General features: G+C 45.7%; 2 protein-coding genes across 3 annotated transcripts; both read right to left on the bottom strand.

Annotated features, from left to right (window-relative positions):
- Nucleotides 1-72: 72 nt before the first annotated feature.
- On the bottom strand, nt 73-9,603 carry LOC117903502 (beta-1,4-mannosyltransferase egh). Of its 2 annotated transcripts, none has more exons than XM_034815582.1 (3): nt 8,515-9,603; nt 1,697-3,141; nt 73-1,636 (listed from the first exon to the last, which is right to left on the bottom strand). In XM_034815582.1, exons 2-3 carry the CDS (start codon nt 2,495-2,497, stop codon nt 1,064-1,066), a joined length of 1,374 nt encoding a protein of 457 aa, XP_034671473.1. In that variant the 5' UTR covers nt 2,498-3,141; nt 8,515-9,603; the 3' UTR covers nt 73-1,063. The 2 variants fall into 2 exon arrangements, with proteins under 2 accessions (XP_034671473.1, XP_034671474.1); XM_034815583.1 differs by lacking the exon at nt 8,515-9,603 and adding an exon at nt 6,449-6,622.
- Nucleotides 9,604-10,496: 893 nt separating this feature from the next.
- Nucleotides 10,497-12,466, bottom strand: LOC117899100 (protein will die slowly). The gene is made up of 4 exons (XM_034808884.1): nt 12,317-12,466; nt 11,841-12,100; nt 11,142-11,767; nt 10,497-11,060 (listed from the first exon to the last, which is right to left on the bottom strand). The coding sequence occupies exons 2-4, from the start codon at nt 12,094-12,096 to the stop codon at nt 10,872-10,874; spliced, it is 1,071 nt and encodes a 356-aa protein (XP_034664775.1). The 5' UTR covers nt 12,097-12,100; nt 12,317-12,466; the 3' UTR covers nt 10,497-10,871.
- Between the last annotated feature and the right edge of the window lie 3,990 nt (nt 12,467-16,456).

Here is a 16,456-nt window from a genome sequence, read left to right as displayed (position 1 = left end):
TCTACTTCATATATCACAGCGGTGGGGCAAACTCGAAACGAGAATCATGCACATGACATGTAATATGTTTGTTTTTTCACCGTTGCATCATTCACACCGCCCATCATGGGTTGGGGATCGTAATGAAAGAGAAATGTATAACCGAAGGTTCCGCGGGACATTGTGAACGCTTGGATTGAATGACACATGTACCTATGTATATCTATATACATATACATATATGTAAGTACATAAGTCTAACATTCACTGTTTCCCGGATATTGTGCTCTGTTGCTGCAGTTTTCTCATTTTATCCATTTGTTTTTTTTTTTTTTTTGTTTTTGGTGTGAAGTCGGACATTTAACAGATATTCGCCTCAATTCTTGTTCTCTTCAATTTACAATACATGAATGTACACATTTTAAATAATAATAATGACGGTAATAATAATAATAATAATAATAGAGCTACGTAATATAGTACATATGATATTTACTATATAGTATGCATATAAATATAGCGCTTTCTTCACTACAGACTATCAAAAAAAAGGGGAAAAAAACAAGATCCAAAGAGAACGTAAAGAACGTACAGAAATTACACTTAATGGAGAGTACATTGTTGTTTAGCTTGAGTGCGTTTCTGGGTGCGTATCTTGCAGTGCTCTTGCATTTATCCATTATCCTTGCATCCAACATGTTTGTTCTGCTTTTGGTGGTTCTTGCGCCGCTCCTCGATTTTCTTTGTGTGGTAGGTGGAGATGCGATGCGATGCGATGCGTTGTGGGGCGATGTGTGTGGATGAGTGAGGAGAGGAATGGTGTGATTGGATTTATAACGAAACAACAATCAATATACACACATACACATATCTATGTATATATCTATATAAATATGCATATGCAAAGGTGTGTGCGTGTGTGCGTGCGTGTGCGCTGTGTGTGTGAGGGAGTCTTATGCCTAAAAATTACAAACAAATCAGAATTCAGATAGTGTGTGTGTGTGTGTGTGTGTGTGTGTGCTTATTTATCCTGGCCATCCATTGTGCGATTTCTGTGTTTCATTTGGTTGGGCCCGGTCAGTACTTATACCGTCTCCAGCACACGCACATCCTTCTGCACCACATAGAACTTGTGCTTCTTGCCCACCAGCCCCCAGATGACGGCCACATTCTCGATGACCACATTCACGGGTATCGTGCACACGGCTCCCAGCACACAGGCCAGAAACCGGAACAGTCCGAAGCGATACAGCGAGAAGGACTTGATCACACCAAACACGTACATGTATATGTTGATGGCCGCAATGAAGGCGCACACAAAGTCCACCAGATTGGGACAGGGTATCGGGTAGAGGCCGGCGAAGATGATGTTCGATGTGGAGAGCGGCATGGTGACCCACGAGTAAACACTGATGCCCAGCAGCAGCTTGTGCCGGAAGGGTATCATTTTGGAGTGGACCACCAGCAGGATGCCCTGGAGCCAGCGCTTGCGTTGCTGCAGGAAATCGAGCAGCGTGAACGGCGACTTCTCGTACATTTCGCCCTCAATGAAGTTGAACGTGTAGCCCTGGCTGAAGGCTCGCATCGCAAAGAAGCAATCCTCGGCCACCGAGCCATCGATGCCGTTGTCAAAGGAGACCGACCGCTCGGCACCCACCTGCCGCAATCAAGACGAGTTAAATCAATTTTATTTGCACTGATGTAGAGACACACTCACCTGGGTGACCACATAGCTGCCCTTCCAGCTGAAGAGGGGCTTGTGGAAGAGCTTAAACTGCAGCCGCAGCTTGCCCATGTCGTCGGACACCCGAAAGCTGTCCGCCAGCGTTGTCAGCCAATTGACAACATTCTCATTGGCATAGGTGATGAGGCCCTGGCCGAACGGATGCTTGCCATCCAGCACGAAGTTGATAATGCCGCGCACCGAGTTCTCCGTGAGCAGCGTCTCCTCATCGAGATGGACGATCCAATCGTTGTCGTTCAGCACATTCACCGAATCCTCCAGGCAGTGCTGCAGGGCGCGTGACTTGAAGAGGGCCCCCGTGCGCGTTTTATACTCCTTGGGCACCACAATCTCTCGGATGCGTCGGTGCTGGGCCAAGTGTACGGCCTTGTCGGTGACCACCTCGATGAGGAAGTTCTCCAGGCCGGTGTCCAGGCAGGTGTTCATGTTCCGCAGGACGTTCGTTTTGACCAGATCGGGAAAATCGCCGCGCGTCACCACGCGGATGCAGATGAAGGGCGCCAGCAGGGGGCTGCCCTTGAGGACAACCTTCTCGGGGAAGGCATTGTAGAAGACCAGGCCGCAGAAATTGAACAGCACCTGGGGCAGCGTGAGGAGGGTGAGAAATCGGAGTAAGTACAGCAAGACGGTGGCCACATCCCCATACGCGGACCATGGGTCGACCAGCGTGAACGAGTTCTCGTCGATCTTGATGCCGCCCGAGAATACTTCGAAGGTTATTATCACAGTGAAGAGCAGTGTGCAGTGCAGCAGATGTTTTGTTGTGGAGTTCATTCTGAATGCTTCGCAGGGCTCCCGACTCTACGTGTTGTAGATTGTAAATGGGTTGTGGTCTCCTCTCGTTGGTTGCCACGCTCGCTGGCGGCCTACTCGCTCCTTTCGATGAACTTCTTGGAGGATGTGCAGTGGGCAGTGGGGCTCCTCCTCGTCGCTCTTTGTTGCTTGTCAGTTGTGTGTTTGTTCTTGTGTTTAAGTAAGTGATTTGTGCTTCCTTCTCCTTTAAGTAGACTTGTGCTTGCGCCGGACGGGGGTGTATGCTGCTGATTCCAGAGTCTCTCTCTCTCTCTCTCTCTCGCTAGCTCTATCTTTATCTCTGTTTTTGTTCGTTCGCTCGTTCGTTTCGCTGGATGACGCCTGATGACTGGATGGTTGATGAATCAGAGACTATATTAGTAGTTTTCGCTTTCTTTTTTGTTTTTATTTGTATGTTTGCCTCCGAGCGGAAGTTAACCCAGGCACTGGGATCTCGTTCCGTTGGCTTGTTGCTTGCTGATAAGCTCTAGAGCTGCAGGAGTTCTCTCTCTTGTGATCTCCTCTCCTCTCCTCTCTCGCTCTTTGTCGCTCAGTTCGCAGCTCTCAACTAGTGGATCTAATGGATCCTCTCGTTCTCAGCGCCGATACGTGGCCAGACGACATTGCTGTAAATGGGAAAACAAACGGTAAATTAGCATCTCTTGTCCTCTCGCTTGCACACGCTCTGTGTTCTTTTTCTCTGTGAAGCATGCCGACTGTAGGGGAACAAGTTGCCCATTACGAATTAATTGGCGCCAGTATTTGGTAGCCCTAATTGTTCTAACCTCTTGCATGACCCTGAACCACATCACCAGAGCAATACAAATAGCAGACTGTGGGTGTCCGAATCTCCAGACACTCTTACAAAGCGATTCACAAATATATTTTGATGAAACTATGAGGAACACGCGCAAGATGAAACGTCAGATGATGCCACAAGACGCGACGCCATATTGGTGTCCCCACTCAAGACGCACAAGTGCATGAAGCAACTATGAAGGAGGTCTCGTCGGCAAAATCTAGGGAAACTTGCGAGTGAAAAGTGCGAGTGAGAGGGCTCTCGCTGTAACCTTCCGCATTGACAAGCAAACGAGCACTGAAAATTGGGGAAAGTAGCGAGTAACTCTGCCACCGACGAGATCTCCTTTATAGTTGCTTCATACACAAGTGAATGCTTGCCAAAGAGAAACGTTCGATTATGGTAAAAAATACTCGAGCTTCGCTGATAAAGTTTGGTTTGAATGGTTCGGGATTCTCATTGGAAGCAACGAATTTATCTCAGGGCTCATCAGAAAAAGTAAACAAAAGTAAGCAAAAGACTCAAAAGGTTTGCAAATGGATTCGAAATAATTGCAATACCCTTCCGCAAGAGTATGAATCTCTATATCCATTTAACCTCATTTCCTATAGTTATTGCTATGATTATTAAATTAGAACTTTGTCTCGCATCACGACTCTACGCCCGCAACCAAACAAAGCAAATATTAATCACTCGCATCGCAACCCATTAACTTATTGATTACATAACTATAATGCATGAACCAACTGCCCAGCCAGAAAGCAGGGTTTATTCCAGCTTATATTCAAACAGATTCCACTGAGGGAACTGGCCATCGTTTGAGCAATTGCGAGAGTTCAAGTGCCAACCGATTTGATTATCATTGCTGAAATATTTCCATCGTGACAGCATTGGAGGGCAGGGCAGGGCAGGTCTCTGTACTCCACGAGTTTTATTTGGGCTAGCAATTGTCGGCAGATAGCGTCCAATGATATCCACCAAGCAGCACAATCGCCACTAATTGCATATACAAATGAGATACATATGTAGGTGGCACATTTTACATGGTGGCAGCTAAATTTTGGGAGTGAATCTTTCACTGCGTACGATGATACGATTGGGAGTAGTACCACAGTAGCTACAGGATGTGCCAGGGAGATTCTTAAGGCTTCCACCCTATGGATGGCAATATTTATTTGCTGAGCCCTTTGCATCTCAGAACTTTCTGTTCGCAAACGAATCCTAAATGTGATTTTGCTTGTACTCTTTGTACTCTTTGGGTTTTAATCTACAGTTTCCTATTTAATCTATAGATAGTATACCCCTCAGTATAGGTACTCTATTCCAAGAAAAGCAAAAGCACTCTCTTGTCGTATGGCCTGCCACTGTGTTTTTCCCCCATCCATCCATCATTCTCGTTCTTCCATAGAGAAAATCCATACTCAACCAGGATAATGGCTGGCAATACGGGGGCTTAGGGTGGTGCGACGACTGATGGGCACAACAACAACAACAACAACAACAAATAATAGTAATAATAATATTCACATATAAAAACACAAAACTTGAATTAACTTTTGTTATGTGATTCATTTTCAGTACGGAGCCAGAGCCAGAGCCAGCTCAATGCTCCCCGAGGAGACATTTGCACGGCCATCGGAATGGGGTGCCTTAGATTCGATTCTATTGGGAGGCATAAAGATTACATGCACTCGTTTATCGATTTGCACCGCCCCCTTATGGCCCACCCACCACATGGAACCAGTGGAATACTTCAATGACGGAGACTTTCCAGAGGGTTCGTTTCTAGCTGTGTGTGTGTGTGTGTCTGTGTGTGTGTGTGTTTGTGTGTGAATAGCCCTCGATGTTGTACATACAACAGGGCTATAGATTGTCATAATATTATGCCGAATGTTCGCAGGCTACAAATCGAATGACTGCTTCCCTCTTGATAAGCTGCATAATACTCTTCCATATAAATTCCATATAATACAATCTCCCAGCGATACCGATAAGCGTCACTATCTGCAGCGCAGAGCAGAACAGAACCAATCCTTCCCTCTTCAACTATTGCGAAATCGCATCCATCACATGCGTAGCAATGCCGTTGACTCGGTAGCCCCCCGGCGACCTCACTCGCACCCGGGGATCGTGGGGATCGCGGGGATCGTGTACCCGTGTTATCAGTATTGCGTCTGTGATGAGTGATCCACGATCCGCAATCGAGATTGCAATTTCTTTGAATGATTCACACGCTGCGCGACAGTTCCGGACAGACGACGACGACGACGACGACGACGGGATTCGAGTCAAGTCGAGTCGAGTCGCGTCGCAGGGAGAAGTCAACTCTGAAGATAGCGTCGCTGCGTACATGGGGATTGTTGTTGGGGGCGTAATGAACTTGGATCGCTTGGGCGATAACCGGTCCCTGGTCCACTCCGCTGCGAGATCTCTCTCAATCTCTCTCTTATATGCATATGTATATGAACAACAAATCAGGCTGGGGGCGGTGCAATCATTCAAACAATAATGCTGTGTGTTTTTTTGCTATTTTTGTTGTTATTTTTTCGCAACGAAAAATTAAAATGTGCAACGCTCCAGCGATTACACACAGGGCTCGAAAACAGACACAGAGTCGGGCCTGGCACTCATTGTCGATTCTGTCTAATTGCTGTTGAATATTGTATTTTTGTAGTGTGCCTCGTGTACTTGTGTGCATGTAGATATTCCCATTCCCATTCCCATTCGACACTTTGGAAGTTGACTCCAATTAAGTTTAAACTTGAGATTCTACTTCTACATGTGAGGGAATTCAGTGCATGGCAGGCAATATCTAATCGGACAACGACTACGAGCCCTACCCTGACTCACTCAGCACTCCGAACAAGCAGTCAAATAGTCAAATGGTCGCTGAAGTTTAATAGTTCCCCTCTATAAGGTTGGTGGCATCAATTAGCACGTTTAGCTGCCTCCAGGGAGTGCGAGAGCGAGTGCGAGTGTACGCACCACTACTCAATGACAAAGTCCATTAAAGGTAGTGGATCCCAGTCCAATGTTCATATGTAGATATGCTTGGGAAATCCCAGCCGATGGATGAACTGACACTGGCCACATGTGCAGGCAGCGGGGATCCAGCAGGTGTTATTATTACCCACCCGTTCGTTTCTTCCCGCTCCTTAGCTCTGCTCTGCTCTGCTCTGATTTTTCGCTCTTTTCGTTTCGTTTCGATTTGATTCGATTCGATTATTCGATGTTCGATTCGGTGTAACTGTGTGGCCGTTGTTTTCCCTCTCGCGTGCTTCGAACTTCGAAGGCAGTCGCCGGTACACTGGACGACGACCCAAGCGCAGCACAAATCAGCACTCGGGTACACGCCAAACCGCCATAGGTGTACCCATAATGTACGTGTACCTGTACATGTACCTGTGTACCTCTGTGAGTACGTGTGTGTGTGTAGTCATAATAATAAATTAAATACGTTATCAAAGTACAACACACAATCAGAAGAGCAACGCAGGGTAGCAGCAGTGCAGACCATTTCTAACGCGCTCGATTACGTCGTCACTTGCCATTTCTCGACCCACACACACTACCAAGTCGGGCCTACAGCTGGAGTCATACCAATAGAAACGACACAACCACAATCTCCCACTGCCTCAATAATCTCTTTGGGCTTTTTCCATAGATATTAATTTTACAAAGAGAAAAGCGGGCATCTAGAAATCAAAACACAGCCGAACAATCAATTGCATTTATACCATTTGTCGGGACAATGAAATGTCAAAAGATTTCCGTGACTTTGAAAGATCGGGGCTGGTTGTCAGAATAGATCGACAAGAGATGTTGATCCTGGGCCTGTATTTACTTAGCATTTTCTTTGTGCTGTCTGCTCCAAGCGAGGCAATGTACCCGTATACCCCCTAGAATGTGTTAATAATATTACGGATCCGCTGCTAATAATTCGTACGCTATTGTACAGTCATATTTACGTGCAGCATAGTGTGTGAATGTGTGGATCGAAGGCATCGATCCCAACGTTCGAGCTTTGGCCCCACTGTCAATGAATGGATTTATATTTCCCGCAATGACTAAGAATATGCATGCACACACACATGTGCCAGAAATTCCCTGTAATTCCCCAAAAATTTCGTCATCGTTGGGGGCGGCAATGGGGAGGGGGGTGGTGTGATTAGAGAAATGGACAGTCAGATAGCCAGACAGACAGACAAACACGACACAGCAGGTGGGGGTGGTGGGTGATCAAAATATTGAGGTTGTGGGTTTTTTTTCTTATTTGCCACTGGGAGGGCTCTTCTCTTGTCACGCGGCCCAGAGAAAGAGCGCTGCCCGGCTGGCTGGCTGCGGACTGTGACTAGTCCGCAGCGGAGGAGAGGCCATCGCTTATCGCAGTGGGTTGAGCAAACACGGACAAACACACACACTGCGACAATGGACGTGGACACACAGACTGTGTATCTGTGCGTAGATAAGCGCCGGAATAGAGCACTAATGTACACACCGTAGTGCATACACTGTACAGTGTACACACAGTCTACGTACGTTAATTGCGGGTACATACTCGTACTCGAACTCGTACTCGAAGCGTGCATCAAGTGGATAGGTGTGGATGGATGTTCCCCCTAGAGGGAGCAAACGAATGATCCAAGTGCTTTGGGGATCCGCATAATACCTATCCCAGCAAATCGTTTCGATCGTTGCTATGGGAGCATTAAATACTAGATCTATGTAGCTTATTGGCATTACTACTCATGAAAGGGATACCCGGGCACACTTCCACTGCCCATCCTCGTGCAAAGATCGCGACTGTACTGACATCTACATATGCATGTGTATGCAATGGAGTGCAGCAATGGACAATGTTGGAATGGGTTTAGCCACAACCTTGATTCAAGGACACTTTTAACTGCTTTGTTTGTTTCGTTGGGTTGTAAATAATAAATGGCAGGAAAATGTCAGTCACGAGATTTTCAACTCACACGCACACTCACACACACACACACACACATGGCCTTGGTATGCGCGGGAGAGAAGAAAGAACAACAAACAAACAACAAGAAGTGCTAATAGGACGACAAAGAGAGCCACAGGCGGAGAGGGGGAGGAAAGGGAGAGGGCGTATGGCGTACATGTCCAACTCGATGTGTTGTGGAGCCCCACCGTGTGCTGGGGCGCGTCCACTGCTGCTGGCTGATCCACTTACCATACTTCTGCTGGCCGGTTGGGAGGGGATTGAAGAAGGGCGGGCGGGCGGCGGCTTGCAGCTTAAGGAGCGGTCAATATTCGGTTCGTGTTATCGTTCTTGCTGCTGTTGTAGCGATGTTGTAGCACGCACCCTGGGGGACACACACCCAAGGGATAAGAGGGCGGGAGCAGTTGGTCTTGTTTCCTCTCAGGGTGTGTCTTTTTTAGCCGCAAAAATTATACACACGCACCAACAGCGGCGGCGGCGGCGTCGTCGTCGACTCGTGTAAACAATTGAAGATATATCGATGACGCGCTCAAGACGTTTCTGGCTGCTCTCTCTCTCTCTCTCTCGCTCGCTCTTTTTACCACTCTCTGGTGGTGCTGCTGCTGTTACCGTTTTGGCGCCTGCCTGCTCTCTGCTCTTCTTCCGCTGCACCGCGCTCTCTCTCTCTCTCTCTCTTGCTCTTGTTGCTAGCGGTGCCGATTTGTTTGGTTTATTTTCGAATTAGAAATCTTTTCAATGCTGGTCTTTTCTTCCTCCTTTTGTTTTAGCAACAACAACCAATTCATAAATAATTTGCGATTTTTATATGGAGTATATATTTTTATTTTCGTGTGCCTTGCTAATTGATTTTTTTTCTTTGCGTTTTTTTGTTGTTTCTTTCGCGTCTTTCTTTTCTCGCACCACACACACCACCCCGGTTACCGCCCGTGTCGGATGATGTTCATGCGATTTTTGTACTGCCCGTTCGTCACAAGAAAAAAACGAGATTGAACTAATGTTTATGAGGGGAGAGGAGGGAACAACAATTGGCTGTGGAGCCTCAATGATGGAAATCGATCGATTTTCCAACAGCACGAGGAGCAGTACTTCCTCCCAGACGCCTTTTTTTGCTGACTTTTTTCCGCCTCTCTGGCGTTGGTACGTGTTGGAACAGCGGCGGCGGCACGACCTACAGTAAGTTGTATTTCCTACGCGATGTAGGTGTCTGTCTGGCGGCTATAGTTCACTTATCGGACCTTGCATTTGCGTAATTCGTTGTTGGCGCGCACATTTTGGCAAAAAATAAAAATTGGAGCCCGAGCGGTGACCGTCAGTGTGACCGCGGATTTAACGATAAGATATACCGTCAGTCCCTCAAAAATATAGCAAAATATACCTTCTCATTTTCAACATATACCGGAAATATACCGCAGAAAATTATATTCCTTAGTTTCGTTTTTCTATTTCATATTACAAGTTAGTTGGGACTACCAAAACTGATCTTATAATTTTATGCGATAGATCAATCAGTTTTCTCTCTATTGCTTTCTATATTGTATTGTTTCTAAAAATGAGCGTCAAGCAAAGAAGGTACAACGAATTATACTTTTTTTACATAGTAACTACACGATAACTACACAGTTGCTGCATATACACTGCGTATGGAGTCTATGTATACCCTATTTTCTCTATGCTAAAATTGGCCAATGAAGCTTAGAACTCAACTCAATTGAATTGTTTTTTAGAAAATAAGGCAAGATCATAAAACGTGTATAAGAAATGTGACGTCATGGTTTCTGGCCCACCCGAATAATCTTTGTGGCAGTGTTGCTTATTGCTGAAAGTGCAATGGGCGCCAAAAAACCATATATACATATGTACCTGCACGATTTTCTGTTGTTTGCAGTTGTCCATAACGTTTGCTTCCTTTCATCTTGGACCAGAGCTGGGCTCCCAAATAATATATACCACTGGAAGGTGTACAAATAAGTGACGCGCGCAGAATGGGGCTCGAACGCCAGGACGGGACTTACAGTCGAGCGCCGCTTTGCACGCGTCTGTTGTTTTATTTCATTTAAAATGTACATTTCGTATTTTATATGTATTCTTTCCTGTGCTCTGGGGCTCTTTGCCGGCGGCACGTGTATGTTTGGGTGGTGCTTAAATTTAGTTATCTCTCTACACCGAAAGATCATCGATTTGTGTTTGTGTTTTTGTTTTTGTTTGTTTTGTTTTGTTGGGGTTAGTGCGGCAAATGTTAGAATCATATTTAAGGCGAAATCCCCCTGTTGTCTTACTGTTGTAGCCAATAAAATAGGCTAATAAATATCTATACATACATTTTTAGCTTAAGAATGAATAACTAAACTGAACTGTCCCTTCTTCTTACCATACATCACCAAACATCGCAACATAAATCCTCGAAACTACCTCGAAACTTTGAAAAACTTTGTGATTTTAGGAGTAGACGATTAAGAGTTTACGAATATAAAAAAAAAATATTTTGCAAATTAAGATCATGAATTTCTGTGTGGGAGTCGGTGTGTCTGGTGGTGGTAGGGGGAGGGGCTACTGTATTTGCTGGATACCAGCGATAGCCGCCGCGTCCTCTATGTGTCTGACTTCCACAGTTTTATGGTCTTGTCGTTCTCGAGCGCAGCGGAGGCGATGATATTCTCGGTGGGATGGCAGGCAGTGCAGAGTACAGTGTCGGTGTGGCCCTGCAGCTTTTGCACCACCTCCTTGCTCTGCAGATTCCATATATAGACCATATTGTCCTCGCTGCCGCTGACAATCCACTACACAGGGGGGGGAACACAACAAAATCGTACGTTCGTATGGGGGAAAACTAATACAAAATATGGCCACTGGCTACTCACCTTGCCGCCGGTGACAGAGAAATTCGCAAATATGCAGTACTTCTCGTTCTTGTGGCCCGTGTAGGTCTTGAGGCACTTGCCCTTCGAGTAGTCCCACAGCTTGAGAGTGTTGTCCAGAGTGGCCGCCAGAATGTACTTGCCGTTCGGCGAGAACTTGACAAAGCTCACGGGCGGATTGTCGTCGTCGATCAGCGTCTTCAGGCACTGTCCGCTGGCCGTGTCCCAGATGCGGCACAGGCCGTCGTAGCTGGAGCTGACAATCAGCGATCCATCGCGATTGAAGTGAACCGCCGACACGGGATCAGAGTGGGCGGGCAGTGTCTTCAGGCACTTGCCCGTTCGGACATCCCAAATGCGCACGCTCTCGTCGAAGCTGCCGGAGACAATCAGGTTGGACTGCGGATTGAAGTTGCAGCAGAACACGTAGTTGCTGTGCCCTTTGAGCGTCTTGAGGCTCTTGCCAGTGCTCAGCTCCCAGATCTTGAGGGTCTTATCGTCGCTGCCGCTGACTAGCAGACGCGAGTCCGAGCTCCAGGCCACATCGCTAATGCCCAGCTTGTGCCCGGAGATGGTCTTCTCAAACTTTCCATCGTAGGCTCCCCAGATTTTGATCAGTTTGTCAGCAGCTGCGTTAAAAAGTAATTATTGTAGCAAAAAAAAAACAATTGCACAACACACACACACACGCCCGGTACTCACATGAGCTAGCCAGCCATTCGCCGTTGGGGCTGAACTTGACCGCAGAGACGGCCTTGGTGTGGCCGGCGAGAGTGAACTTCAGCGTATAGTTGGGCTTCACCGACATGGAGCTCTTGTTCGAGGTGGAGTTCGAGGAGCCCGAGACATTGGCATTCGGCTGCAGCGAATTGGGTCCGGTGGGTGCTGTGGGCATCGGCTGTTGTGGGGGATGCACAACGCCGGGATGGTTGGGATGAACGGGTCCAATGGGCACCATCTTGCTGTAACAGATGAATGCTGGATGTACATAGATGTTGCAGTTTGCGAATATCAACCCTCGCACGGCGGGCACGCGTATTCTTTTTTTCTTCAACTTTTGCGTTTTTTGCTGCCGCTGCACGTGCCTCTTCTTCTTGCTTATAAACACTGCATCCCTGTTGTGCGCGGTTTGTGTGTTTCCAATGATGTTTTATTTTTGGTTAGACTTTCCGGCTTACCTCTGACCGGTGTGGAAACGTAGCTGGCTTGACCTCTGTGTTTTTTGTGGCGCGGCGTTGGTTTGTTTGGGCAGAATTGGCTCGCTTTTCCTATGTATCGTGCCACACGTGAAAAAAGTTGTGCTGAAAAACAATCGATGGAATATATCGTGACTATCGATGGTAGGTTTGTGTTGTTGGCCTCTAACGATGTGTGGTTTTCTACTATCGAAAGGTATGCGACTCGAACGGTTCGGAACAGTTTGACTGATTTAGGGGCCTATTTACGGGGTTTTCAACAATATAATTGAAAGGAAAATCATGAATTCTATCTGATGTATCGTTGAAGCTGAATCCAATGCGTTTCCGCCAGCCCTAGGGCACCAGCAACGCCATCTACTTTTGGTATCGATGTTTCCGTGTAAAATGTGCACTTTCAATCGATAGATGCAACAGCTGATAGTCTTTAAATCAGGGCTCGGCACCTATACAATTAACGAGCCGTTTTTGCGTTTGTGTGTGAAGACGCACGCAAAACGGAACATTGGTATTGGTACGAATCACTGTAATACGCTTGTACGTGAGGGCAGCGCAGCCGCAGCGCAGCAGCAGCGCCTTGTCCCGCACCCATGGGATAGGGCCGTGCCGAGCCCTGCTTTAAATTAATACAATAAATCCGGAAATAGGGAAATCTTTGGATGCCAGGAAGAGTGACAAAGCAAAGAATGACGTCACACACAACTACGCAGCACCATCCAGCTTTTCGTCTTGCATATGGGACGCGGGGAACTATTCAAAGCAGCGCATTGACCGGCGAATTTGTTAGTTGCGTTGTTAGAGACGTTGGTTTCGAACACGGCTATCCACGTTCGATCTAATTTCTACCATCTGGTGGCCCTGACCATACAGTGTCGCCGTTGCCACATCCACTTAAATAGACTTCAGTGACTCTCAAAAGCTGCTTGAAATAACAGTCACTCAATTAATATTATTGCAGATCGTAAATATGTTTTCATAATTCTTCATAATTGGTTCATAGATAGCAACAATACCAGCTGAATGGCATACGTGCCAATGTAATTTTATTACAATCTTTACCAAAATGGAAGAAGAGATACATTTATTTAATGACAATCTATGATATTTCGTTGCTGCTGCGGTTGCCGGGCGTGCTTTGGCTGCTGGCTATCTGTGATGTTAATCTTCTGAAGGAAACTCCATTGCCTTAGGAAAGGCGAAGGGTTGGGCAAGGGTATTCGTCATTGGTCGCTGCTGCGGCTGTTCCTGTGGCCCCTCCCTGTGTAAACTTGGCTTGCTTTGGTAGCGGAACAGCGCCTACATTTTTTCCATTGACCTCCAGATTCGGCATTAGAATGACCATCGCTTGCCACGTGTTAGTGGGCTCCGCGTTGCATGTCGAGATCTTGAAGAACTCGCGCATGACGCTTCATGCGAAAACAATGCAAGATCGCGACACACAAGGCGAAGCCCATCAAAACGGAGCAAACGGTGGTCATCCTGTAGCCAAATCTGGAGGATAACGCCAAAAAATGTTGGCGCTATAGCGCTCCAAAGCGAGCCAAGTGTATGCAGTCATCGGAGGTCCTTGCGCCTGCGAGTCCTTCTCATCCTTGCCATCGTTGCCCCTTGAAACTTCGCGCACGGCCACGGGCACACGCCCTTCACTTCAATTGTGAAAAAGCTAAGCCAGCCTCTGGATGGTGAAGGTGCCCTTGCGGTGAAATTCGATCCGTGTTGCGCAATCGCACGCCTATGAAGGGAAGGGAAGGGAAGGGACGGTACGGGATCGTAGAAAATCGAAGCGGGGGAGCCAAAGATTCGTCTTACCCATGCGAAAAATAGATTTTTCTTGCATCTTCTGTAGGAATTCTGCTGGGAATATTCGAGGCGCTTAAATTAGATCCTCAATTTAAGCGCCCCGAAAGTCACACAAATTCTACGAACACTTGAAAAAAACTGCTTGGCTTGCACTCAACTTTTCGCACTCGAAACAAATTATGAAATGAAAATGGGTTCGGCTCTGGCTCTGGCTCTGCCTCTGCCAATCCTTTGCTAGAGATGGAACTTCACGAACTTGACGATGGCACGAGTGGCAAAGTTCCAACAAGAATAAACAGTTATTGCGACAAATTGTGCACACACAGAAAATATACACACCGCAAAGCGCAAGATTCTGCCCGGTGATCGTTTGCAATCTAGCCTGCAAGACGGACTAGACTCTGCACAGTCAGAGCAGAGCTTGTGGCCCCGCAACTGCCTAAACGATGTGCCGCGACATCAAGTGTAGTCAGCTGCGGGAGTACATTACTTAACCCCTGTGCTGTGATTTCAGCAGGATAGAAGACCAGAATCTATGCAGACCAACAGTCAGCTAAATACATATGTAACATACATATGTAAATGTAGATACTATTCAACAGCTAAATGAGAGTCGTTTGGGCTGCTTCGCTCTTTGCATGAAAACACACGGATTGAACTCACTTGTTGGCCAACAACTAACCAGAGTTATTCGATTTACCTTTATTTCACTTCGTTTCGTTACATTTCGTGTTCCCCTCCCCCACCGATACATTTTGAATGCGGCGTTGGCTTAACACTGTGTAATTATATTTTTGGTTTTCGGTTGTAGGATCTTGTGTTGTTTCTTGTTAAAAGTTCAAAACTGAGAGAGTTAACAATCTTTAAAATGAGCTCTATTTGCTTGACCTAAACGTGTGTTGTTCCTCGCTAATTGTAATGCATTTACTCGCTCCTAAATATTATTTTGCTTGTCTTTTTGCTTGTGTTTGTATTGCTGCTGTGCGTGCGCGGGGCGACGATGGCCACACCACATACATAAGGATAATCGTTAATAAGTTGAGTTTAAGTTACAATAATTGCGTTCATCTTGTTTTATAATTCAAAATCGAAAGGTACAATTTGTTATTATTAATTAATATTATTATGTTGCAGGCAATTGATTCAAAGACAATTCGCCTTGCACAATCCTAATTTCGTGTCTTCTTTTCAATGTTCTCCTTTCTCCTTGCTTTGGTTTTTGGTTGATGGTTGTAAATGGTAAACATCTATGAGGCTCTACGAAAATGATGGCAAATTAAATTCGTTTTTTGCTTGTGTTGCATCAGCAGCAGCTGCCACACAACAAGAACAAACGTCGATCGATTGGAGTTATTCAAATGTAAATACACATTTAGGTTTTTGTTCTTTCGGGTGGTTAAAAGTTGCTGCTTAAACAAGTTAACAATGCCTAACAATAAACTTAATAGTAGATAAAATTCACCAATTGTGAGATATTGCACGGGTGCCTCCAACAACAACAACAACGACAACAACGACAACAGCAACAACGAAATCGCTCCTCAAAACAATTTGAAATTGTCAAATCATAAATAAATTATCTTTTGAAGAAAGGCGCAATGAGATCTCCTCCTCCAGAGGGAAAGAGACAGAGAGAGAGAGAGAGGGAGAGAGAGAGAGAGAGATCTGTGTAAAAGTGTGTGTTGGCTTGTCGTGTGCTGAATATATATCAAACAGGATCCAAGTCATAACAATTTTAATATTTTGTTTCCTTATAGCGATAGAGAGAGAGAGAGAGAGGGAGAGTCAGAGTGAGTGCGAGAGAGAGATAGATATAGAGTGCGTGCGTGTATGCGAGTGAGGGAGAGAAATGCAATTTGTTCTTGCAATTTTTGTTTTCTTTCTATTTCTATTTGCGATTTCCAATCCATTTTTGAGCTTTAACAATTTCCAATGATTCTCGTGCTTGTTTCGGTTTCTGTTTCTGTTTCTGTTTCTCTTCTCCTCATAGATTATATAAACAAATTCAACATTGTTTGCACTTGTTATGCTTTTACCTCTCAATGGCTTACATTCTGTCTGTCTGTTGGCTTCAATTACTTGTCATTTATGCCATGTAGCTTGTGTGTGTGTGTTGTGTGTGTGTATAATCGTTAATATAATTATCGTAATTGTTATTATTCTTGCAGATCGCACTTAACACTGCGCTTCGTCACTGGCTATGAGTTGAATGTGTATATTTTCATTATTTATTGTGTGTATAATTATGCTATAAATATCATTTATCATTTATCATTTTCATCGAGTGTTTCCTTCAAGTAGTTTCAAAGTTGTTCAAAATCA

This window comes from Drosophila subobscura, chromosome A (genome assembly GCF_008121235.1).
Source record: "Drosophila subobscura isolate 14011-0131.10 chromosome A, UCBerk_Dsub_1.0, whole genome shotgun sequence".
Lineage (NCBI taxonomy): Eukaryota > Metazoa > Arthropoda > Insecta > Diptera > Drosophilidae > Drosophila > Drosophila subobscura.
Note: the sequence above shows the minus strand (reverse complement) of the source record. Positions and strands in the feature narration are given on the sequence as shown.